Source organism: Nomascus leucogenys, chromosome 6 (genome assembly GCF_006542625.1).
Source record: "Nomascus leucogenys isolate Asia chromosome 6, Asia_NLE_v1, whole genome shotgun sequence".
Classification (NCBI taxonomy): Eukaryota; Metazoa; Chordata; class Mammalia; order Primates; family Hylobatidae; genus Nomascus; species Nomascus leucogenys.
The window spans coordinates 5869848-5894877 of NC_044386.1; the positions used below are offsets into that span (position 1 = coordinate 5869848).

General features: G+C 48.7%; 1 protein-coding gene across 1 annotated transcript in view; it reads left to right on the top strand.

The window, feature by feature from the left end:
- The first annotated feature begins 2615 nt into the window (after nt 1-2615).
- The window catches only part of UBE2QL1 (ubiquitin conjugating enzyme E2 Q family like 1), a 44426-nt gene continuing 22011 nt past the window's right edge, over nt 2616-25030 (top strand). Inside the window, exon 1 of the mRNA XM_030813900.1 lies at nt 2616-3591. Within this exon, the coding sequence (XP_030669760.1) occupies nt 2809-3591 (783 nt within the window). The 5' untranslated portion in view covers nt 2616-2808. The remainder of the gene's footprint in view (nt 3592-25030) is intronic.

Here is a 25030-nt window from a genome sequence, read left to right on the forward strand (position 1 = left end):
ACACTCATACACCACACACACCCCCACACACCACACACACCCCCCACACACACACATCACAGTCACACACGACACACACAAACACCACACACACGCACACACTACACACACACATCACACACTCATACACCATGCTCACACCCCAACACACACCACACATATCACGCATTCACACACACCACACGCACAAATCACACACCACACACAAGCACACACATGCACACACACTACACACACACCACACACTCATACACCACACACCCCACACACACCACACACATCACACATTCACACACACTACACACTCATACACTGCGCTCACACACACCATGCAAACACCACACCCACACACCACACATTCACACAAAGCACACACACCACACTCCCACACAACACACCACAATTACGCACACCACACTCACACACCACACACACACCACACACACTATTCTCACACACCACACACATCACCCTCACACACACCACACACACACATCACACACATCACCCTCACACACACCACACACACCACCCTCACACACACCACACACACACCACCCTCACACACACCACACACACATTACACACACACCATGCATATCACCCACACACACCACACACACACACCACACACATCACCCTCACACACACCACACACACCACCCTCACACACACCACACACACATCACCCTCACACACCACACACACCACCCTCACACACACCACACACACATTACACACACACCATGCATATCACCCTCACACACACCACACACACATTCCACACACACCACACACACCACATCACAGTCACACACCACACACACACTAACACCACACACACGCACACACACTACACACCCACATCACATACTCATACACCAGACTCACACACCCCACACACACACACCACACGTATCACGCATTCACACACACATCACACATACCACACACAAGCACACACATGCACACACTACACACACACCACACACTCATATACCACACTCACACACACCCCACACACACCACACACATATCACACATTCACACACACGACACACTCATACACTATGCTCACATACACCATGCAAACACCACACACTACACACACCACACATTCACACACACACCACACCCATACACACACCACACTCACACACACAACACACTCAGACACATACCACACTCCCACATACCCCACACTCACACACACACCACTCACACACACCACACTCACACACACCACACATACACACACATCACACACCACACTCACACACACCACACCACATGCACACACACCACACTAGCACACACACACCACACAGTGCAGAGCAGGATGCTTCCAGCAAACAAGGAAGCTACGCGGTTCCCAGTCCTTCCAGCTCCTGGGGATCTAAACTTGGTTTTTGCTTGAAATTTCGCCCGATTAATAAAAAGAGGGAGAGAGAGTTTAATGGGTTCAAGGAAGAAAGGGAGGCGCGGATGCAAGCATCCCAGTGGAAGGCAGACCGACCCCGTGCCGCGGGCACCCCGGGGTCCGCAGAGGGGGTGCCCTGCCCCTGAGCCCCGACCGCCCGCGCTGGGCGCGCTTCTCCGCAGCCTTCAGAAAGGAGTCACCAGGCAGCGCTCCGCGGGCCCCTCCTCCCGGGACCCCTCTTGGGAACGCGGAGGCCCTGGGCGCGGCAGGCGGAAGGGGAGCGGGGTCGGCGAGGAGAGGTGAACTGGCGAAACAAAGTCGGGACTCAGGGGGCTTCTCTTCGGGGATCGCGGCGGGCACGCTCAGGGCATCCCATTCCCCGGCCCCGATTCTTGGATCGGTCCTCAAGAAAGCGGCCCCCGCGAGCCCCGAGCTGTGCAGAAACGCCAGGCTCCTTCCGACCCGAAGGCATCTGTAGGCTGCCTCCCAACCTTACCCAGATCGCGCTAACGGGGTTAAGTGGGGTCTGAGGCTCGGGCTGGGGGCCGCGGCGACCCGAGATCAGGGCAGGAGGGTCCCGTGCCTGAGACCCCGGCGAGAGCGCCAGGCTCACCCCCAGCGCCCCGCCCCCGCCCCCGCCCGGCTTCCCCGGCCTGGCCTGCGGCCCCAGCAGCCCCCAGCCCGGCCGGCCCGGCGCGCACCGCGGTCTCCCCCAAGCGGCCGCGCGCGTGTCGCCGCGGGAGCGGGCGGCGGGGGCGGCTCGGCGCAGGCAAGCCGGCGGCTCCGCCCCGCGCCCCCCCTCCCGGCCAGCAGGGCCGCCCCCTCCGCGCTTCGCTCGGCTCAGACGGAGCAGCAGCCTCTGCAATGTCAGCAGCCGCAGCGGCGGCGGCGACGCGAGCGGCAGCGGCCCGGGCCCCGCGGTAGCCGCCAGCGCGGCACGGCCCGCAGGAGCGCCAGGCGCGAGCCCGCGGCCACTCGCTGCCTCCGGGGCACTGCGAGAGGCTTTGCGCTCTCCGGCGCGGCGTTCGGACTCGGGGCCAGCACGGCCACCGCCGCGCACAAAGGACAGCAGACGCCGGAACTCGGGGGCTGTGCCCAGGGACCGGCCCGGGGACCCCCGCCCGCGCTGCGTCCACTCCACGCCTCCCCTCCCCGGGCGGCCAGAGCGCGAGCCGGAGCGGGCCCCGTCATATGACAGCGGCGACGCCGCAGCCGGCAAGCGCGCGTGCTGCCTGCTCCGCTGCGCCACGGCCGCCGGCGCCTGGGGTGGCCCTTGCCTCGCCCCGCTGAGCGGTCGCCTGTCGCCGCCGCCCCGCGCCCCCCGCGCCCGGGCTCGCGGGCTCCGGGGGAGGAGCCGAGGGGAGCCCCCAGCCGGCGCCGAGCCTAAAATGGCCACGCTGCTGCGGAAGATCGGGCTCATCCGCCTGCATAACCGGGACACCGAGGACCCCAAGCACCACCACAACCACCGCGGCGGCGGCCAGCAGAGCGCGTCTCTGCGCGGCAAGGGCGGCGCCAAGAGCGGCGGCCACAAGCAACAGCAGCCGCAGCAGCAGCAGCAGCAGCAGCAGCACCCCGGGGGCGCGGGCGACGCCAGCCCGGGACCCGGCAAGGGCAAGGGCAAGCGCGCAGCGGAGCTGGCCCCGCGCGACAAGGCGCCGGCGGCTGCGGCGGCGGCGGCGGTGGCCGGGGGCCCCCGCGAGAGGGCAGCGGGCGCCAGGGCGGGGCCGGGCCCGGCGGTGGCGGCGGCGGCGGGCGGCAGCCTGGTCCCCGCGGCGCGCCAGCAGCACTGCACGCAGGTGCGCAGCCGGCGGCTCATGAAGGAGCTGCAGGACATCGCGCGCCTTAGCGACCGCTTCATCTCCGTGGAGCTGGTGGACGAGAGCCTGTTCGACTGGAACGTGAAGCTGCACCAGGTGGACAAGGACTCGGTGCTGTGGCAGGACATGAAGGAGACCAACACCGAGTTCATCCTGCTCAACCTCACCTTCCCCGACAACTTCCCCTTCTCGCCGCCCTTCATGCGGGTGCTCAGCCCGCGCCTGGAGAACGGCTACGTGCTGGACGGCGGCGCCATCTGCATGGAGCTGCTCACGCCGCGCGGCTGGTCCAGCGCCTACACCGTGGAGGCCGTCATGCGCCAGTTCGCAGCCAGCCTGGTCAAGGGCCAGGTAAGGCGCGCGCGCCGGAGCTGCGGGGCTGGGGGCGCGGGGCCGAGATCGGGTCTGCAGCGCCGCCGGGCGCCCGGGCCCGGAGGTGAGGGCCAGCGCCGGCCCCTCCGGCCATCTCGCTCCTGGCTCTGTCTACACCAGCGCCCCACGGGGATGCTCCGAGCGCCTCCACTTCTTTTCCCTGAGCGTTTTCTTCCTGCCCCTGCGTTCCGTCCCGTCTCTCTCGTCCCCGTCTGGTCTCCGTCTCTGCCCGTCTCTCTGGTCTCGGTCTCTGCCGTCTGGTCTCTCTACCTTGCTCATTCTCTCCTCATCCCTCCATAATTCTCTTCCATCCCTCTTCCTTAGCCTCCCTCTCCCATACCCTCCTCTCCCTTTCCTCCTGGACTCTTTCTCCTCTCATCCCTTTCTCTGTCCCCCCATCTATTCCCACCCCCATTCCTTTTTCATTTTTTCCTTCTCCACCCTCCCTGGCTCCCCTACTCTTCTTTCCCCTCCGTCTCACCTTTTCTCGCCCCTCCCTTGTCTGCTTCTCAATCTCCTGTCCCTATAATCTCTATGAAGGTGAGAACTTTTCCTGGACCTCAGGATTTAAGTGTCCAACTCAGCTGATCTCCCCCCCAACCCCCCCCCCCACACACACACACACATACAAGGCTCCTCCGCAGGGGACTCAGGTGGGAGGTCTGCAGGTAGGTGCCCTGGGGAGGGACAGCTGCCTGCTTGTAAATCCGCCCCCTGCCTTTTTCTGGGCTGCCTCTCCTGGAAAGGTGGAAATTTTGCTCCTGGGAGCGCACTCTAGAGAGGCGGAGGTGTGGTTTGGGCATTCCCTTAAGGGACAAGACCAGACCCCGCCACGGCAATGCCTGTTTTCCCCTCAGAGCACCCCCTTCCTTCCCCGAACCCCTTAGGACCACCACCTCTGGGGTAGACGTTCCAGGTCTTGGTCTCTTTCAGACCTGCTTCTTTTTCCTCATCCCCTCACCCCACTGCCCCAAGCAGTTAAATCCTTTATCAGGGCTAAAGATTTTAACGAAATACCAAACTAAGGGCCAAACGGTTCTCCTGAGCCTTCTCACCTATTGCATCAGATGGCAGCTTTACGCAAAGAAACCCCAAAGTACTTGCGAGCAGGGTGAGTGCGTGATGGTGTTATCTGCTCGACTTATATGCTGTCGACTGCGGTTGAGTTCTCTGGTGTTTTTCTGAATCAATATTAAGCATTACTTAAGAAAATTACATTGCTGTGTGGGCATCTTTTAGATTTATGAAAAATCATTGTTTTCTTTAAAAGACCCCAAATGACCTCGGCTTGATCTTTCTACAGGCGGCCTATCAGAAGCCATCACTTCTTCCCTGCCTGGCACTTTCACTGCAGGCTTTTTCACACTCATCAAATAATGCTTGTTCTGCCAATTTCACTAAAGCTGGAACCCCTGGGATTCCAAACAAATAGCATCCTAACTCCAGCAGAGAAGGTCAGGTAATTCCTGACCCATCCTGCCAGTCCCTCTTTTCTAAGGTTTAGGTTCCACATATTTCCCGAGTTAGAAATAGCATGGTGTAACAACTCTAGAAAAACATCTTCAGCTGAGGGAGGCTTAGTGCTTTAATATCAGAGGTTTATTTTCCATCCTGCAGTTAAATGTTGAGTCTGACGAAAGGTTCATGTGATAGAATGCAAGCCTGGGGGGTAGGGGATCTCAGTTTTATTTTTCAAGCAGGATTTATACAAATGATGTGGCAGAATTCTTTGCAGAAATGCCTTGGTTATTTGCTTCTTGAATCACTGCTAATCAGAATTCTTTGGAACAGTCTGTTATTGTTTTTCATTCTTCGCAGTGAAGATGACATTGAGGATCAGGGGAAGAGGAATGTGTATTCCCTTCTGGGATCACAGAGTCCTAACATTTTAGACTTGGAAGAGATCTTAGAGATGAACTGGACCACTGCCTATATTTTGAAGGATGCAAGAAAATAAAGGGTTGAAATGAGAAATGGGGAATTTTTTTTTTAAGAGAGAGAGGGACCTCAGGAAATTAAATGTTTCCCATTTTTACATTAATGCTGTGTATAATAATAATTCCTTTGGTGCCCATATGCCAAGCGGCAGTATATCAAGGGGCAATATATAAAATACACAGATCCTTGTAAGTATTACATTTTCTTTTCTCTGTATTTAAAATTGAGATTCTCATGTACAGTTTGCAAGTGAGAGATTTCTTTATTGAAAGTAATTATCAACTTTTTCATTTCTTACTTTGATAAAATCCTAATTGAACCCATTGCCCTCCACCTAGCATATCGTGTTATATTGTCTATTCCACATCTAAAATAGAGGCGAAATATCAGCACTTTTAAAAGTACAAGTTCAATTTCTTTGCATTTTTTCATGCTGCTTCCAACATACAGCTGTCTAAGAGAGGGTAATGTGTGGCATGCATAAAATATTCAAAATGCAATGAAAGAAAGGAAGAAATGAATAGTCATTAATGTTTTAGGATTCTGTGCACAAAAGGATTCTGATGGTGTTTCAGGTAACCTGAGGTTGATTGTCTCTTTATGTACTTTTGCAAATTCACTACCTACTGGTTGTTCAGAGCACATATGGTAGTTACCAAATTATTTCCTCATTTAGAGGTAATATGCTTTGGGAAAGCAATCAAAATACCTGATTAGGTATTCAAGGAGAACTGGGACAGCTACCAAACCGATAATTACTTTAAAAGGGAGAGTAGTTATATTCTAGTTATGTTCTGATACTTTTCGGGATTTCTTTTTTAGGATTCATTTTCGTAAGCTGCAGAGTTAGAAAAGGCTGGTTTGCTTCTTTTATAGAGGAAAATATTCACTGCTCAGCTGAACTTTCTGAATTGAGGATACGCTGTTTCTATACTTCTAGAGAAATTGTGAAACAATTTTAAGAGTTTTGTGTGTAACATAAAAATATCTCCTTAACAGTTTTGTGTACAATAAAAAGCTTAAGTTTATCACATCATATGATAAATTCAGTCATTTCGTGAGGCTTTTAAGTGACTCTCTGGCCTGTGTTACCGAAATCTCTTGCATGTTGCTGTATGAATTGTGGTTGTCTTAAATTGAATTAATATATAAATTTCCTATATGATATATTCTATGTGGAAATAATGATATACATATCTTCCCCCTTTGTCTATTATTAAACCCTCTTTTGACTAGAGACATTTTTAGGTAACTCTTAGTTTTTTATAATTGGATTTTAAAACTCTGTACTTTTAGAATGAACTGGTGAAAATGTTAAAAGTATACTTTCAGATAATTATTTGCATCCTTTATTAGTTACTGAACCAAAAGAATACAACCCACAGCTCCAGTGTAAGATTTTTGGCATTCAAAAGCTGGAAGATGTTGGTTTTGAAATGAAAGTAGCCTGTAATCCCAGCACAGTGCTTGCACCTAGTAGGTAGCTTAACCTACAAAAACTGCATTTTCGGACTCTGTAAACCTAGACAAAGTAGCATCAGCATTGGGGAATGCTGGCCATGAAGAGTGCCAGAGTTTACTGGCTTCCACTCCAGGCTTGGAGCATGGGACGATGGTGTGACTGGCCAGGGAACTTGTTGTGGAAGTTGTGTGTGCAGCAGGGTCCCTAAAAGCTGCTTGATGGTTCACTGACTCAGAGTCCTGCTTTCACTGTGGCTCACCTCCTGAGTGTCCCCTTTTTAGTTAATTAGGCATCGCCAGGGGCAGGGAACCAAATGGCAATTGAGTGACAATTCCTCACTCCTCTCCTGGCCCCTCAGAGCCAACCATACAATTCGGCATGCACACGGTGTTGATAATAATAACTGCTGCAGCAGCAGCAGCAGGAAGCATTTCCTACTTGCTTGTGCCAAACTCTGGGCCAGCAGAGAACATAGGATGTTTGAGGATGTGTGAACCTCCCTGGTTCTGCTCCTTTGATGGTCGTTGTACAGGTGAGGAAACCATAGTTTCACAGAGTCAGGTGGAGTTTGTATAGCCGCATGCTCTCATAACAGCTCATGAGTGGCAAGGCTCTGAAATTTCATCAGCATGAGTAAAAGCTGTTGGAAATGGCAGTCGGGCCAGGTGCCATCCAAGCACCTTGCTGTTTCCAGGCAGTCGTTTATTAACTGTGACCATTGTGGTAATCCTTTCTGTCCACAGAGAAGAGCTGCTCAGCCAGCCATCTGCAGAAGATTCACAGAACATCAGGACTAAAGCATCCTTGAGTCTTACTGTTTGAACTTAAAATTAGAAAGCAATTGCAGGACAAGTTCTGTTTGCCTGACGGTTTCTGGATGTTTTTTAATAAAGGAAACTTGTCTAAGTCTAAGGAAAGAGTAAAGGGCTCTGCAGCTCAGCTTTGTGAAATGATATGCAGTGATGTCACTAAAATCCACCTTGGGTCTGAAAGGGGGCTACACCATGGTGTCACTGGGAAGCACAAGTGCACACACACGTGCACACACACACAGAGACATACATAAAGCCCATCTTCCAAAATACTAGGCCTAGAAATAGCATTTCACTTATGACTGTAAAACCAGCAGTCTCATCAGAAAGAGTGACAAAGATGAACAGCCCATTGGGCTCCTAAAATCTGTGGGCTTCTAACATGCTATAACACAGAGATTTTTTTGAGACAGGGTCCCCTCTCTCACCCAGGCTGGAATGCAGTGGCGTGATCGTTGTTCACTGTAATCTTTAATTCCTGGGCTCAAGTGATCCTCCCATCTCAGCCTCCCAAGCAGTTGGGACTACAGGTGCACACTACCTTGCCCAGCTAATTTTGTTTATTTTTTGTAGAGATGTGGCTCTCACTATGTTGCCCAGCTGGTCTCAAATTCCTGGGCTCAAGCAGTCCTCCCACCTCGGCCTCCCAGAGTATTGGGATTACAGGCGTGAGCCGCTTTGCCCAGCCGTAGCCGTACAACACACAAAATGTTTAAAGGCCCTGTATTAGGTTGGGCTGTATTAGGCCCTGTATGGTAGCTGGGGCTGCCATAACAGAGGCAGGAAGTCCAAGATCAAGGTGTCAGCAGGGCTAATTTCTCCTGCGTCCTGCCTGCTTGGCTTGTAGACGCTGTGTCCTCCCTGTATCCTCACATGACCTTCCTTCTGTGTGTGTCTGTGTCCTAATCTCCTCTTCGTGTAAGAACACAGTCAGATTGGATTAGGGCCCATCCTCCTGACCTGACTTTAACTTAATTACCTCTTAAAAACCCTGTCTCCAAATAAGGTCACACTGTGAGGTGCTGTGGGTTAGGGGTTCACCATGTACCTTGGTGATTGGAGGAGAAACAATTCAGCCCATAACGAAACCAAACAGGAATTTCTTAACCAGTTGCTCATCTTGTTTCTGCAGCTGCTGTGCTAGTTTGAAAAGCAATAGATGAAGCCACATGCAGGGAGGCACTGGATGGAGAATGTTGCCCGCAGCTTTGAGCAGAGAAATGGCTGCACACCCAGAGGGAAGCTAGAATGACCTAGAGCAAAAATAGTGACCGGCAGGGGTGGGTAACGCCATCTGATTTGTCCAGGGAGACGTGGATTTTTGGTAGCGTGCTTATGAGTCACTGTGTTATGTCCTGTGCTGTGTACAGGGGACGGAGATTATTGCCACCACCGATGACTCTGCAGCTTGAGGTATCGATATGCTGGACTGTTCAGAGGAAAAAATATCTACTTGTTCTTCTATCAAGTAGGGCAGGCAGGAGGACACAGGCAGGACTGCATCCTAAGAATAGTCCCACACCCACTTGGAGAGCTCCAGCAGCTCAGCCCAGGGTGCGTGGGGCAGCTCCTGGTAGAAGCTACTTTTACTTCACTATGAGACTTTGAGAATCTGAACTTGCAGGAAGAGGGCCGTAGTGTATTTTCGTATACTTTTCTGATTTCCCTTAAGCGATGGGGGAGATTTGGTTTTCTCTGTAAGGACAGTGTAGGTTCATGGCTGTTTCTTAGTGGAATGTGCCCACGTGGACACTGAGCTGAAGTCTGAATGAAAGCCTGACACCCACAACCTGATCAGTGTCTCCCTTCTCATTGCCAGGAAGAGACTCGTCCACACCCAGGTTTAGAAGGAAGGCAGCCTCACTAGTACCATGTCAGAGGCAGATAAGACACCAGCAGAAATGGCTTTTATAGTTCAGGAAACAAAACAGACACTTGTGGCAGGGTTTTTGAGCCACACTTTGGAGCTCCTACAATCAGAGATTGTTGCTGCCCTAGATGTGCTGATGTGGTAGTCAGGAGGGGAGAGGATGGCTGGCCACAAGTGTTAGTTAGTTAGTCCTTTCTTTGCCAGTGGTTCCCAACCCTGGCAGCACATTAGATGCCCTGAGGAGTGTGCAAATTATTTCAGTACCAGGGCTGTCCCCTCAAAGACTCAGACTTTGTGGTCTAGGATCAGGCCCTGGCAGAGGCTGGTCCGAAGAGCTCCTCATGATTCTAATGGGCAGCCGGGGTTGGAAAAGCTGCCTGACGCCGGCCATGGTCCACCTCCTCCCTCTCCACCCATCTGGCAGACACAGCCTCACCCACCAGTAACCACAGCCCAGAGCTTCAGAAGTAGTGATAATTAATCCCCCCAACCTCCCCACCCCACCTGGCTCAGACTCCCTGTCCTAGGTCAACCCTGACTCAGCGCCTTCAAAGCCCGACTTCTGTAGAGATGCCATCCTAAAGCCAGCCTTCCTCCCTGGACTGCTTGTGTAGACTACGAGGGAGTGTAAACCCTGAAAAAGAAAATGTAGGGATGATTCACTCCACCCTCGATGAGACGCAGCTGCGGAGGGTGGTGTGAGCGGACCCTCCAGAGCCGTGGCTGACTGATTAATACAGCACGGGAATCGAGTGCCTCCCGTCATGCAGGGACTTCCTAGGCGTCATTGGTGGATCAGATACACATCAAGTGCCTGCCACAGGGAACATACCCTCTAATGGGGAGAAGACAAAACCCTTCACATTTGCTTTTGACATGCCAAGTGGCTTCACAAGTATTTTTTGTTAATATTTAGGAAATATCTATGGATCTGACAATAGACAGTGGCCTGGGTATATAATGGGGACATGCGCACAGTGGGGTCCTGGGGTCAGCAGGGTCTTCAGAAATTCCAGGTGATGTTCTTAGAGAAAACACTCTACTTAAGGGTGATTGAGACTCGACATTAACATGGGGCATTAGTCACTCAGTGTTTTTTGGAATATGGTTTCATTGCTGATAAATGGAAAGGCCAGGCATGCCCCTACACCGACCAAGAAGTTGTAGTAATGGCAGAAACGTTTCCGGTAATGTCTACATTTTCCTACTCAGTAAGTCGGCAAGCTAAGCTAAGGTTTAATTGTTCAGTTATTTTCTCATTGTTACACACGTCATTCATTCATTCACAGAGCACTGTAGTGACATTGCCCTTGGCATTCCCATGATGACCCTTCCCCATTCTGCATAACGTCTGCGACACTCCCATGGTCCTCTCCCTGGCCTTCTAATCCCACAAGGCTAGGAGGAAACCAGCTGAGTGGGAGGACCAAGGACACCAGACTGGGAGAGCAGATTTGGGACCAATCAGGTGGCAAAGGAATGGGAGATGAGAGCAGGTGTGTCTGCAGAAGTCAGAAGAAGCTGCCCGACCTTGCCCCTTACCTGGCCAGCAGGGCTGGGCGTGGTCAGGGAGCCACACTCACCGAGCCTCTTCTGTTCCTATTCTTCAGTGCTAGGCTCTCCTCTCCCGCTCTCCTCCTCTCCAGCCCTGTGCTCCTGCCTCGTGGGTGCCTGTCCACTGCTTGGATTCCTGCAGTGCCCCCATCCAGTCTCTCTGTCCCTGTCCATCCTCCCTGATGCTACCTGCATGGCTCCTCTAAAATGCAGACCTAGCTTTATCACCTCTTGTTATGAACCTTATGAAATAGAGCTCAAGTTTCCCAGCACTGTGCAGCCATGATGGCATTCCTCCATCCGCCACAGCCCCCACTGAGGCCTCTCTTCCACCAGCCCCTCCTGCCTGGAAGCCCCTCTTGCCCATGGTCACCAGGTGAGTCCCTGGCCATCCTTAAAAACCCTGCCCAGATGCCCCAACTTCTCTGCAAACAGCTCCTCAACCACTCGTTCAATAAAAGCGATGACTTCTCCTCTGAGCTGCGGAGGAGGAAGCTCGGCATTGTTCAGAAAAAATTCATTTCTGTGCTTATCCTGCCAGTTTACATAATTACAACTGTATTGCCCCTTCTCTTTGCTAAATATCCAACACCTTGTGTGTGCCAAATAAATGTTTGCCACCAGATCTGTTTCCCTGAGCAGACTCCCCACCCTCTTCATTTTGCCCCTTCTTGCGATGCAACGTAAGTGCTTACTGTGGGTCAGCTGCTGTGCAGAATGCTTTATGTGAATGATTTGGTTAAATCCTTATAGCGGCCTATGAGGGAGGTGCTGTTGTTATTCCCATTTTACAGAGGAAGAAACTGAGGCTTGCTGAGGTTGAATCATGCACAGAGCTGAGCTGCCACCAGGCAACCAGCCCAGTGCCAGAGCCACCTGGTCCTGAGGAGGTGTCTAGTTGGCAAGTACCACGTGTAGTATTATTGTTCCTCATGGCACATATGGATGTTAGGAATGCCTTTGCAGTTCCATGGTGCGTGGTTTTCCTACAATATTCAGAATCAATCCACGAGAGGACGGATGATACATCCATCAAGTCTGACATGTGGTACGGAATTATCAGCAACGTTGGATAAATTATCGGCCCAGATTCATCATAAGCTCCTTGTATTGATTGAGCAAAATGGATGAATGTGTTAATTGCCTGAAACCATAGGAGAAAGATAATTATTACAGCTTTATTTATTCTGTATACGAAAGGGAAAGGCATTTTAGAGATTCTGAAAATAACTCAAGAAAGAAGTGCTTTTTGAACATAATTGTTACATTGGTAAAATCACTCAGATTGAAGTTATGGCTACCTTAAGATAATTTCTCTAACATAAGTACTAATTCTTCATCACAGTATTTGGCAGGCATTCTCAAGGTGTTTCACTAAGTTCTTTGATGAAGGAGCTAAGGAAATACCGTCTGGTAAAGGATCAGTTACACGTAAAGTTGAATTGTCCTCAGCTCACTTGGAAATTGAAGGGAAAATTTCCAGAAAAATATTTTAAGGGTAATTCTCATTTTTTGATCTTGAAGATCAGACATTTGCAAATATCAGAATATGGAGTTACAGAACTTATTGTATTTTGGTTCTAATAAAAAGCTGTGATTAATATCTTATGAATTTGGACCTTTTGGGCACAAAATTATTAAACCAATTATTTTTGCCTTACAGATCAATATGTATGTATTAGGGTGATTGATTACTTAGTGTCAGATTGGGTGCCCATATTGCTTCCCATAAGATGTCTGTCAGGAATTGGATATAACTGTACCAAGTAAAGATTAATTGCTGCAAGGATTAATTTGTGCTGCAGTCCTTCATGATTAGTGACATACAGTACTCAACTCTGCTTCTCAGCCAAGGAAAAATAAAAATACCATAGTGGAAACTTCACCAGAATGGAGTGAGTTACAAGCTTAAATTAACTGTAACTAGTTGAGTATTATAGAAGCCTTTAAAATGTAACTTTTTAAGAGTCATCAAAATACTAAATGAATCATAATGTATTTAACCTGGCTTTGTGCAAGGAGGCTGTTCTTTATCAGAGCCCTTTCCTGCAGCACACATGTGCCTGCGTCTGACAGCGCCTCTAGGGTGGGAGCCCTTCCTCCTCCAGGTTGGGTGGGAAAGAAGAGCACAGCAAAGCCAGGGGCCTTGTCCACAGTAGCGGGTTAGGATCCTCCAGGGGAAGTGCCTTCATCCAATGTGAACGATGCCTAAAACGAATGCAGGAGAGCTGCAGAGACTGGTGGCTGTGACCCCACCCCTCCAGAGCCCTGCTGACTTCCTTTGATCTCTTTTATAATGTACATGATGAAACATCATTATCTTAGAGAACTCATACAAGACTGCTGCTCTAACTATAAAGATAAAAATGTCACAACGCTTAAAGGACATTACCATAATTCACAAATAAAACTGATCTAATAAAAAGTGAGTTTGAACTGAATTGAAGTGCTTATTTGATTAGTAATTTCGTTTAAAAGGGTATCCTGGCATCTGCCTTTTCATAAGAGAGATAGAGGGCTCTTGGTTATTCTTGATGATCGGTCAAAGAGAAACAGGCAACCAACCACAGGAGTCCCTTCCTGCTGCCCCAGACCCCTTGAAGCCACCTGGAGGACTGCATGGCCTCGAGGCGTCTGGGGACACTTGCGGACTCCTCCCCAGAATAATATCTTTAGTTGCACAAAACAAAATGCATAGGATTTCAAAGGAAATCAATTATACTTAAATACAGTTATCAGAACATGTTTTTAAAACACAAACTAAAATAAATTAAAAAGCACTTTATTAACATATTAAATATTAAGATCTAGAGGCAGGTCTAACACTCTCCTAATCTGACAATAATGAACATCAATGACATTTCAAAATATCTACAACAATATCACAACTGTAATGCGATTTTAAAACATTTGTCTATTGGTGACAAAGCCAAGGCATTGCTAATACTGCTTTGGTTTCTTAACTTTCAATCCTAATTATAGGAAGTGCTGAATTGCAGTTCAAAGTTAGTGAAACTGGAGACATTTTTCCCATCCAAATGTATATACCCCGAGGAGTGCCTGGGCCCCAGGTAGTATGTGGCTCTAGGTGGTAATGGCTGTCTTGGGAAAGATCCTAAACCTTATTCTGCAGCTCAGGGCCGGAGCAATTGGGATCAAGATTTAGGAGCCCAACAGGTGTCTCAGTTCTCCCATGTTATTGGTGGGTGGGATAAAGCTGGGGATCTGCAGGCAGAGGCAAGGCTCCAGCCCCTTCCCTCTGCTAAGCGTGGCTCACTCCTGGGCAGGCACCCACCTCCCTGAGCATCAGAGGCCTCCCCTAAAGGCAAGGAGCATAAACCCAACTGCTCATATGAATGATGAGGATCAAAGGAAATGATGACACGTGTTCCTTGCATAGAGAAGGTGATCAATAGATGTTCCTGCTTCTAAAGAAGAAGGCGATTTATTGAATTAAATGCACAGAAATGTATGGCCAAGACATGGCAGCATCCAATGCACACAGAGATCTGCTTTCATAACGATGAGCGTTTCATGGCAATATTCACCTCCAGGTGCCTCAGGTGTTTCTGTCCATGACTGTATTGTTACCGAGATTCACAGGAAACTCAGAAGAGCCTCCTTTTTGCCCTCATAAATCTACTGCTGTGGATGCTTGCTGTTGCCTTTGCTGACTTTCCATCATCAAATGATTTTGCACCATTGGGGGTGATTTATGGGATTATGTTATTGTCCTAGCACAGATTGATATCTGGGTTTTTTCACCTCTTCAACTTTGGTATCATAAGAATTCCATTACGTTGGTAGCATCTTTAAATTAGCTTGATTTCTTTTGCTGGTGTTAAGTTAGAAAATTACATAGAAGAATATTCTTATTTAAAACATTTACCTATATGCTCCCTAAATGCACACCAAATGTCCTTGTTAGCCATTAAATGTTGTTGATATTCATTCTTTGTTACAGAATGCAATGCCCACTTGAAAACCTCTTGACTACCATTTTGCTTCAAGGTGAAAAACCGGTTCATAAATCAAATTTTAAAATTTGTAAGAAGTTGTGGACTCCAGCAATTATCACAAGTCATACAGAATGAACATCAACTGTTTCAGTACAACTGAAAGAGAATTTCCCTGTAGTCGATTACGTGGATCCTTTCTAATATTAATACATTTAGGAAAGACCCTTTCTTTAGTAGAATTTAAGAGAAACCTAGCTGAAATATTCGACCTGCAGGAATAGCCGAGTTTCCCAGAAACACCTGTGATATGACATATGGTCTTACTGCAATTGGAGGCTATTCAACAGTGGAATACCAATGCCTGCCTCACATTCTCTTAACTGGTCAGTCAACTGAGACCTTGAGCATTGGCCCAAAATCTAGGGTGAGGCTTTCTGCATTTGGGAATAGACTGACTAGCTATCTCTAGGGTTCTCCCCCAGTCTGAAGACTGAAGTGGGTAGATTCTGCATTCTCATGGGACAGGATGTGGGATACAGTTAATTGATCCTCCAGGATTTCTACGCTGTTTTTATTGTGTTCCCAGTGATTTTCCCATAGTTTAGAAATATTGAAATGTCCTCATCTGAGATCATTACAGGCAGAAAGCATCCTCCTGCCCCATTGTTTTTCACCACCCCCTGCATATCATTCTAGGAAGGAATATTATCCTTTATGTGGAAATGGAGGCTGCAATGATATCTAAATCAGTTCCTGGGCCTGGGTGGTGTTGCCATAACTACTGATCTAGGTTTGTAATATCAGCAAATAGAAACAGACCTGCCCTGCAGTGCTCAGACCATTTGTTCATATTTATTTATGTCTCCTTTTTGCTTCTGTTAAACACATTATTTAGCTGTCAGGTAATCTTTTAGTGAGATGATTCCGATCACCCTATCCTCAGAAAAATCTTAAAGGCCCTCCATCCCCACCTTGACTCCAGCCACACACCGTTTAGAGGTCTCAGGGTCCCATTGGTTTCCCAGCTCCACCGAAAGTCCCGTTTGGATAAGCCGCAGGCTCTCTCAGCCCTCGGCGCCCCCAGCTTTGTTGGAAAGGTGAACACAGCAGGCTTTGCAGCAGCTGTCAGTCAGCACTTGACCTTATTGGCCCTGATGAAGGCCAGTAGTCTGGACAAGCCCAAGCAAGGGTGATGGTCATTTAACCTCTACAGGCCTTTCAGACCACCCCATGCTGTCTCTGTGGCCAGAAGATGCTCCAAGACTTCAGAACTGGGTCTTGGTCAGGACTCGACCAGGAAAGACAATCTCAACCTAGGACTCAAGACCCAGATGTGGGAGGAGGCTTATGAAGAAAGCAGCCAATGGGCTACCCTGAGTCAGGGACCTGGCGTCAAGAAAGGAGGGGGATCTGCCGGCAGCTGCAGGGCCACCATTGAGGGTAAGGGCAAGAGAAAAGCAGGGCCCCCACCCCATGATTTGCATTCAGCTCTCCAGTGGACATGCGAGCTTTCCCAGTGGGGCATGCGAGCTTTCCCAGAAGCCCAGGCAACAGAGGGATCCTGGACCAAAGAGTGAGGCCAGTTCCTGTGTTCTCAAGCTCCCGAGGGTGGCGTGGCTGAAGCAGACCCGTGCTCCTCAAGGAGCTGCCAGGGCCCAGCTCCTCCTGCTCCTGCTTAGTGAGAATTGCCCGGGGGCGTCTTCCCTGTGCTGCCTCATGTGGAAGCATCATCAAGGAGGAGTTGTCAAGTGCCAGGTATGAGAGGCCACTAACTGCAGGGCTTGACAGAACGATCTACTGAAAGGCTCGAGGAAGAAAAAGGCCACCCTCACTCAGCGTGCACTTACGGCAGAATAAGCCTCACCCAAAATCCCTGTGGGACTTTCCCCATAGAATTCTATGGAAACTTCCACACATCACCATTAAATTAAGTTGCCCAGGGAGATTGAGGGAAATGTAAGATTTCTGCTGCAGGAAAAGGAATCTGACATTTCCGGCTTCTGAACCAAGCGTGAAAAGCTGATTTGTAATTTGTTTGGTCTTAACGAAAATAATGTTGTGCAATTAACTAGTCTTAGGCGTCAAGCACAGTTTGAGTGAATGATAAACGGAAGGCAGCATTTTCCGTAAGTGAAAGCTTTCAGAGTGTGCATCTCTAAATCATCCATTTCTCTGCTACTGACTCTTTTCCTTTCTTTTGATATTGTTATTTTCTTGACATAATTACAGTAAAGATTGGTACATTGCACCCAGTCTTAATTGTATCTCCCTTCAGTCTCATTTATTTCATTATTACCTGCTATTCCTTTAAATTAGTAAGTCATGATATTTACAGATTGGTAGTATTCTTAAAAATATTTCAAATTGTGCTAGAAGTTTTCACCCTGAAATGGGGCGAGTAAATTCTTTTATTTATTCTAGAGCTTGCAAACATGTTTTAAGTGTATAATAACAGTGAGCCTAAAGAAAGGCTGGGGAAAGAATTCGAGTTTGGAGGATAGCAGTGAAAAGAGGGCCATGTGAACAGGTGAAGTGGAGCCTGGCATGTCTTTGGTGCAGGGCCTTGGGTGAGGAAGGTGTTAAGGAACGGGGTGGTGGCTTCACTTTTCTGCATGGTGCAGACTGCAAACGCCCTTGATTTTGTGACCACCACCCCCTCTCCACATTCTGTGAGCAGCAGGACCGGGAGCCAGACCTTGGTCTGAAGTTCTCCCGAAACCCAGGTAGGCTTATTATTTGTCCTGTTATTATTATTATTATTTTTTTTTTGAGGCGGAGTCTTGCTCTGTCGCCCAGGCTGGAGTGCAGTGGCGCAATCTCGGCTCACTGCAAGCTCTGCCTCCCGGGTTCACGCCATTCTCCTCCCGAGTAGCTGGGACTACAGGCGCCTGCCACCAGGCCCGGCTAATTTTTTGTATTTTTAGTAGAGACGGGGTTTCACGATGTTAGCCAGGATGGTCTCGATCTCCTGACCTCATGATCCACCCGCCTCGGCCTCCCAGAGTGCTGGGATTACAGGCATGAGCCACCACGCCTGGCCTGTGCTGTTATTTTGCACCAAATTTTTGTTCCAGATTATTCTAAGGGCTTTTTTTTTTTTAATTTGAGACAGAGTTTCACTCTTTTTGCCCAGGGTGGAGTGCAATGGCGTGATCTTGACTCACTGCAACCTCTGCCTCCCAGGTTCAAGTGATTCTCCTGTCTTCTAAGCGCTTTTTTAAAACCACAAACACAAATATTGAGAATTACGTAATTAAGTAGAATTGGGAAACAGGCCTAGCAAACAAGGTCAGTTGTAAACCAAGACCTCAGTGATGCTTTTGAGCTGCTGAGTGATGTTTTGAGCTACATTTGGCACCTGCTAACCGCTCAGAGAAAATTATCTTCCTAATACATGAGTGTTTTAGGTCCTGCAGTAGGGACAATGAAACTGCAAAAGATTTACAACCCCATATCAAAACACAATTCCAAATTCAAGATGACAAGATGTCTCACAAGTGGAAAAGGAACAGGAAATAGCTCCCAGTGCATTCCCATAGACTCATAGCACATACGTTGTGGTTTTGTTTGTTCCTGTGTCTGATTAGGTTCTGAAGGTCTTTATCAAAAGTAGCTGATTTCACTGCCTTGTAGTTGAGGGTTCTTGGCCACTGCTGGCTGCACTTCTTAGAGGAACTTGAACAGTTTGTGGAGGTTGGAAAGAAAAAACAAGGAGATGACTTACAGAGCTCAGAGCCAGTAACATGCTGGCAGCCAGCAGGCCTGAAAGGGGCAGCAGGGAGGGCTGTGTCTGCCTTCTCTGGGCTTCAATGGTGGGTGACACTGAGTGCCTCAGGTCACTCTCGGTAGAATTTTAAATGCCTTAATGATGTTTCAAAAATAGAGATTCATTTGGACTTAGAGTGCAGCTAATTTCTGCTCCGGGCATTTTAACCTCTTGCAGTCAACAGCATTCATAGCTCTGCAGGGCCATCTGTGCTGGTCCCTGGATAAGAAGTTACAATTCAATGGATTACCAATAGCACCCTCATGTATGACTACAGAGCCACTGTCGCCACGCTCAGGCACTTTTTAACTATAACTAGCATTTTAGTTTTCTTTTTTTTTTTTTTTTTGAGACTGAGTCTCACTCTGCCAACCAGACTGGAGTGCAGTGGCACAATCTCGGCTCACTGCAACCTCTGCCTCCTGGGTTTTAGCGATTTTCAGGCCTCAGCCTCCCGAGTGTCTGGGGCCACAGGTGTGTGCCACCATGCATGGCTAATTTTTGTATTTTTAGTAGAGATGGGGTTTCACTACATTGGCTAGGCTGGTCTCAAACCTTTGACCTCAAATGATCTACTGTCCTTGGCCTCCCAAAGGGCTGGGATAACAAGCATGCGCCACCACGCACAGTCAGCATTTTAATTTTCTTAGACCTTTAAAAGAAACAACAAATATTTAGAATTACGTCATTAAGCAGAGTTGGGAAACAGCTGGAAAACATTTAGTTTTCTTAAACTTTTTCTTAATGGATTGCAGAGCCAAGTGCAGTGGCAGACAGTAATGAGACTGAGTCTAAATAGGAGTGAATATTTTAATTTCATAACAGAAAACTGGCAGATGAGCAAAAAGTAACTTTCTCCAAGACCCAATCTCAGGATCCAGAGGTTCTCAACCTGTTTCCACTCCCCAGTGCCTGGGGGTGGAGGGCGCTTTGCGCCTCGTTTCAACAGGGACTCTGGGGGGCTTTGGGATGCTTCGGGGTGCCCCTCTCCACCCCCAGCAATTCAGACACAGCTGCTCTGTGTCCTGGAGAGGAAAGAGCCCCCCCGGGATGACGCCTCGCTCACTTCCTGAGTGGGAATCGCTGCTGGAAATGGACCCTGACGGTCTGGGCTTCCCGAGGCCAGCTCCAGGGCGCAGCGGAAGAGCTCCTGCCTCACCTTAAACCTGCCTCCGTGAGGATGGAACCTGGACTCCTCGCCATTTCAGCATTTCCACGTTTGCTTTTTACCCCGCACAAAGCCTTTCCACTTTCTCTTCTCAGTGTATTTGCTCGCTTCCTTCCCCCTGACTACCAGCCCGTCTCCCTCTGCTGCCCAGGGCCCCAAGCAGCCTCCCTCCCCTCACACTCCCTTTGCACCCTCTGTCCTCCCTTCCTGCCCCCCCTCTTCCTTCCCTCTGCCCCTGCCACCCTCCCAGGGCCCTGAGCAGTGCGGGGAGGCATGGAGGGGCTGAGGCCTCCCCACTGACTCGGCAGCCAGGGCGGTGCAGTGCCCAGCATCTTCACAGTGGAACTAGCCACTTCTTCCCCTCCCTGTTTCCTCTTCCAAAAACTGGAAGCAGGGTCACCTTCAGTCCTTGTCAGCACCAGGCAGCCATCATGGGGAGCGAACCGCTCAGCACTCAGGAAGTGTGAGCTGCCCACGAGCTCCTCACACCCCAAGGCCAGGTGTCCTGTTGGAGTGCCCCCGACCCATCCACGTCCTCCCACAGCCGCTCCCCTTCCACACCTGAAAGCATGCCACCTGCAGCTGGCTGTGGCCCGTGGGCCTCCTGGGGGACTGTGTCCTGTCTCCTAATCTGGGGCTGGATGCTCCCCCAGGTGGGGCTGGGCAGTGTGGCCCCCGGCGGGCAGCAACACGGGGCCTGCCGGACCAGCCCAGCCTTGCACCTAGTAAGCGCTCAGCACCTATTGTAGAATGCGGTTGAGTTAATGTCCTTCAGGCACGGCAAGATCATGAACCATCAGAGAAAGAGGAAAGGTGTGGAGTGCACCGTAATTGTAGTGTCAGGAAAGTGGACATTTTTAGCCACAAAGCCAGGGCCGTCAAAGGGCTTTCTGGTGATGCTGACTGCCAAAGGTATGTCACTCCGGTCCTACATCATGTGAATTATCTTTCTCTAAACACCGAATTTATTGGTCAGAGTGTTTTAGTGTGTGAGAATAAGCTTTATGGGGTTTTGTTTGTAATCGCATGCCCTTGAAATGTCATCATACCATTCGCCAGAAAATACAGCAGGCAGGACGTTTGAGACGGGTTTGTATTTTGAGTCAAGAGGCAGTAAGTGGAGGAGTCTGCTCGCTGTTCTGGGCCTGGGACTGTCACCCAGCAGGCATATGAGGCTTTGCTGTTTATTTCCTTAAGTAACTTAATGTTAAGGGTGTCATTTAAATAACTTCTCTGTAAATATCTTTTCTTTTATTTCATTGTAGTCCTTCCCTGATTGAAGATTTCTATGCTACTGTGTAAATTCATTCTCTTCCCACAATCTCTCTCTCTCTCTCTCTCTCTCTCTCTCCCCCCTCCCTCTCCCTCCCTCTCCTCCCCTTTCCTCCTTCCATTCAGCTGTGACTTTTATTCTTGGAGGCTGCATTAGCCTACATTATTTCAGAGCTGCTAAAACAAAGTCCCCACAGGCCGGGGGCTTCAGCGACAGAAATGCATCCTCTCGCAGACTTCCTGGAGAGGGGAAGTCTGAGATCCAGGTGTGGGCAGGGCTGGATCCCGAGGCTGCTGCTTGGCTTGTAGGTGTCATCTTCTCCCTGTGTCCTCACGGGATCTGTCTCCTCTACCTGTGTCTGAATTTCCTCTTCCTAGAGGGACACCAGTCCTATTGGATTAGGCCCCAACCTGATTGCCTCATTTTAAGGTAATTGTCTCTATAAAGATTTCTATTTCCAAATACAGTCTCGTTCTGAGGTGCTGAGGGCTGGGACTTCAGCATAGGAATTTGAGAGGACACAGCTCAGCCCACAGGAGAGCCTTGCTTTCTAAGCACATGTGAGTTTGTGTCATTTGTCTTCTTTCCTGCAGCTTTTGCCTCTCAGATGTCCTCCTGTTTATCTTTGCCAGGGGTCTCTGCCCTGCGGGCCCCACTGCCCCAGCCTCTCCACCCGCGCCCCCCAGACTGTGTTCTTTCCCAGCCCCCTTTGTTCCTAAAGCATCGACACATCCCTCCTCACAAACTTTAGGTTTTGCAGGTTTATCTGTTTTTCTTAGCTGTCCCAGAATTTTTTCTTTCTTCCTTTTTCAGATCACTGTATCGCCTTTATCTCTTATGCCTGACTTTTCCCTCTCTCTTCAGGATTCTTCCTGCCTTGTCTGCTGGGCCTCTCTCCTTGCTCTCATCAGATCAATGAACAGGGACTCGATCCATCTTCTCTGGCACTTTTCCCATTTCCCTGTGATCCCTGGATGACACTATTTTTTGTCTCACTTTACCTTGTCACCATCTCTATAAACCTCCCCCGTCCCCGTTCTCATGCTGCTCCTCTGCACGTGTCCAAGGTTAACAGTGTTCCTTTCTCTCCTTCCTTTCCAGCCACTGCCGTCTTGAAAATGTCTTGTCCTGACTGAGTGAGCCCCCTGCCCTGTTCCCTCGCTCTGGTTCAGAGCATCGCCTCACCACTGCTAACTGCTCATCCTCCCTGGAGCTGGAGCAGGGGGCGGGGTGGGTGAAGGGATGCTCCTGCTGTGTGCACTGGCCTGAGGACAGAGAAAGAGGGAACCCGGCAAAGTGAGAGTGTGGAGGGGTGGAGTCAGGCAGGCAGTGTAGACACTCAGGTGGGACAACAGACATGGGCTGACTGGTGGATCCTTATTTCAAACAGCCGCCTGGAGCATCAGTGAGACTTGAAGGTGGCTCTCCAGTGAGGAGCTGAGGCTGAAATGATCATGGGGAATCTTTTCATTCCATTGGTTTTGATGCTGATGTACCAAGTTGATGCTTTTTCTTAATCACCATTTTCATCATTTTAAATGTTTTACCAAATTTAGATGGAAGATACTTTCTGAAAGCCTTTAATTCTACTTCTTAAAAGAATTTTACTCATTTAACTTGTAGTTACTTCTGGAAATGATTATTAGTTGTTAATTTTATTCATCAAATTGTTTGAAACAAGCACCTACCAAGAGTTTGGGGGATACACCAGACCAGTCACAAGGCGCATCAGAGAGAACAGTTATGTTCCATCATTTGCACTTTACATGCATTCTTATTTTACTCAAAAGTAGACAAATTCATTAAAATATCCTCACTTATCACCACCAGTCTGCCACAAGACTTGAGAAGAGGGTAGAATGGCCTTCTTCATGATTCCTGCAGAGCCTGACAGACTTGTGCGTGCAACCAGCCCACCGCCTCCGCATCTCTTCGCGTTCTTCTTGTTTGCCCAGCCTCCTGTCTCTTTCCTCCTTGGAATCTTGACCGCTGCAAGAGCAGGGCCGACTTGCTTTCCTCCACCAGCATTGATGGAGGGCAGCAAATCTGCCTGAGCTTTGGCTGCGTCTTCTCCAGATCAATTGTTATCTTCATGTGTCCAGATGCACAGCTGGGCAGGTAACACAAAGCATCATTTCCATGCTCAGGCACCCAGGCCAATCCATTCCAGATGCTTCACGCGTTGAGGGATTTTCCATAAACTTCAGAGATGTCAGAGTCCACCAAAATATTATAAGGCTGGGTTCTTTATATATGTATATAAACATAATCTATATTTTATATATTTATATCTAAATATTTTGATCTGTACATATTTATATAATCTAAGGCTTATATATATAAGCTATGGTGTTGAGCTATAGTGTTCAGATTATATATATTTTATATATATGTAATTATGTATGTATATATCCTTAGATTTATACATATAAATATATATATTATATATGTATATACACACACACTAAGGCTCTTTGTAAAACGAAAATGTATGTTTAAAGTAGTTATATAAATTTTTTTATTTAAACAGTGCACACTTATATGTTTACATTTCAATTTCAGGATGACAGCCCTGACTTCCACAATGTCATAATTTAAATGATCTGTAGGGATTTTTTTTCTTCCTCTAAGTGCACTTAACCCAAAAAAGCCAGTTAAATGGAGAACAATATAAATAGATTTTCTCTGTTGCTGCCAACTTTGATCTGCCCTCATGATGATAACAATTTATTAGAGAAGGAGATGGCTCTAATTTGGTTCAGTTTAACGAATGTTACTCCGTTGGAATCAGACGCCCCTCCATGAGGAGAGTGAACACGGAGGACATTCGGTGATAGTGCCGGCCGGGACCCTGCAATGGTCTATGGCGATTATGAGACAACAGCGATGCCGGAGCCGCGGTGTTCAGAGCCCAGCGGCGGCTCTGTTGTGTGGACCAGCAGTGAACGCAGAGCTCCCCTAAAGGCTCATGGTTATTTAGAGAGCAGAACATGGTGTGACGACTTTGACCTCTAAATGAAGGATGGACCCGCGGAATCCTGGTGCTCCCCAGAGGGCTTGTGCCTTTGTGCACCTCCAGGTGATCCATGTGTGTCCAGGCCTGCAACTAGCCAATTATATCATGCTATGATTGCTCTCACTAGTGTCATTTTACAGTGCTTTGGTATTTCATGAAGAGGCCAGAAAAAGCATGGAGTATGTGATCGTGCACAGAATTATAATGGTATATGTTATGTTGTCTAACCTGTAAAACTCCGAATTTTTTTTTTTTTCTGATTATAGAAAATAGCACATGCTAAGGTAGAGAATGAAAAGTTTCATGATTCCACCTGTTAGAGATACTGGCTGTTTTTCTGCACCTGTGAACACACACACGTGTGCACACACACACCCTGTCAGGTGACAGTTAGGAGGCCTCCAGTTCTTCCCTCCCTAAACAACCCACGGGGACCGTCCCGTATATCACGTTTGCTCCTTGTACCCTAATTACCATAGGGAAGCTCCCGGAAATAGGATACTGGATCAAAGAGCGGGAACACCCTCCATATTGATTGGATACAGTGCTGCCAAATTGCCCTTCAGAAAGGTTACCCCAGGTTACAGTCCTGTCAGCAGC